Consider the following 304-nt stretch of genomic DNA (forward strand, 5'->3'; position numbering starts at 1 on the left):
AGATTTATTTTCCAACGAATCGGGAGTTTCTCGACCGAGCGTAAGAAATCATCGAATTTAATTACATCTCTTTATAATTACATTCATAAATAAATTTAAATATTTGTGCTTTTTTTGCATTTTAGTGCTCTGGCGTTAAAAGAGACAAACATCACAAACGAAGAAATAATACACCAACATTAATGGAACAATTGAATGATCCACTTATTAATAATAATAAGTCTGACACTCCGTGTAAAAATAACAGAAAATCTCAAAGTACCGATGAAGAAATGTAAGTTGAGATTAAAAATCTATTCATCGA

The 304-nt window shown here is 29.3% G+C and overlaps 1 protein-coding gene across 1 annotated transcript in view; it reads left to right on the plus strand.

The window, feature by feature from the left end:
- Window positions 1-6: 6 nt before the first annotated feature.
- LOC106748538 overlaps window positions 7-304 on the plus strand; it is a 6,903-nt gene continuing 6,605 nt past the window's right edge. Inside the window, exons 1-2 of the mRNA XM_014627190.1 lie at window positions 7-40; window positions 126-274. Coding sequence (XP_014482676.1) covers window positions 183-274 — 92 coding nt within the window. The 5' untranslated portion in view covers window positions 7-40; window positions 126-182. The remainder of the gene's footprint in view (window positions 41-125; window positions 275-304) is intronic.

Source organism: Dinoponera quadriceps, unplaced genomic scaffold, assembly GCF_001313825.1.
Source record: "Dinoponera quadriceps isolate SergipeBrazil2010 unplaced genomic scaffold, ASM131382v1 scaffold2872, whole genome shotgun sequence".
In the NCBI taxonomy this organism is placed as follows: domain Eukaryota; kingdom Metazoa; phylum Arthropoda; class Insecta; order Hymenoptera; family Formicidae; genus Dinoponera; species Dinoponera quadriceps.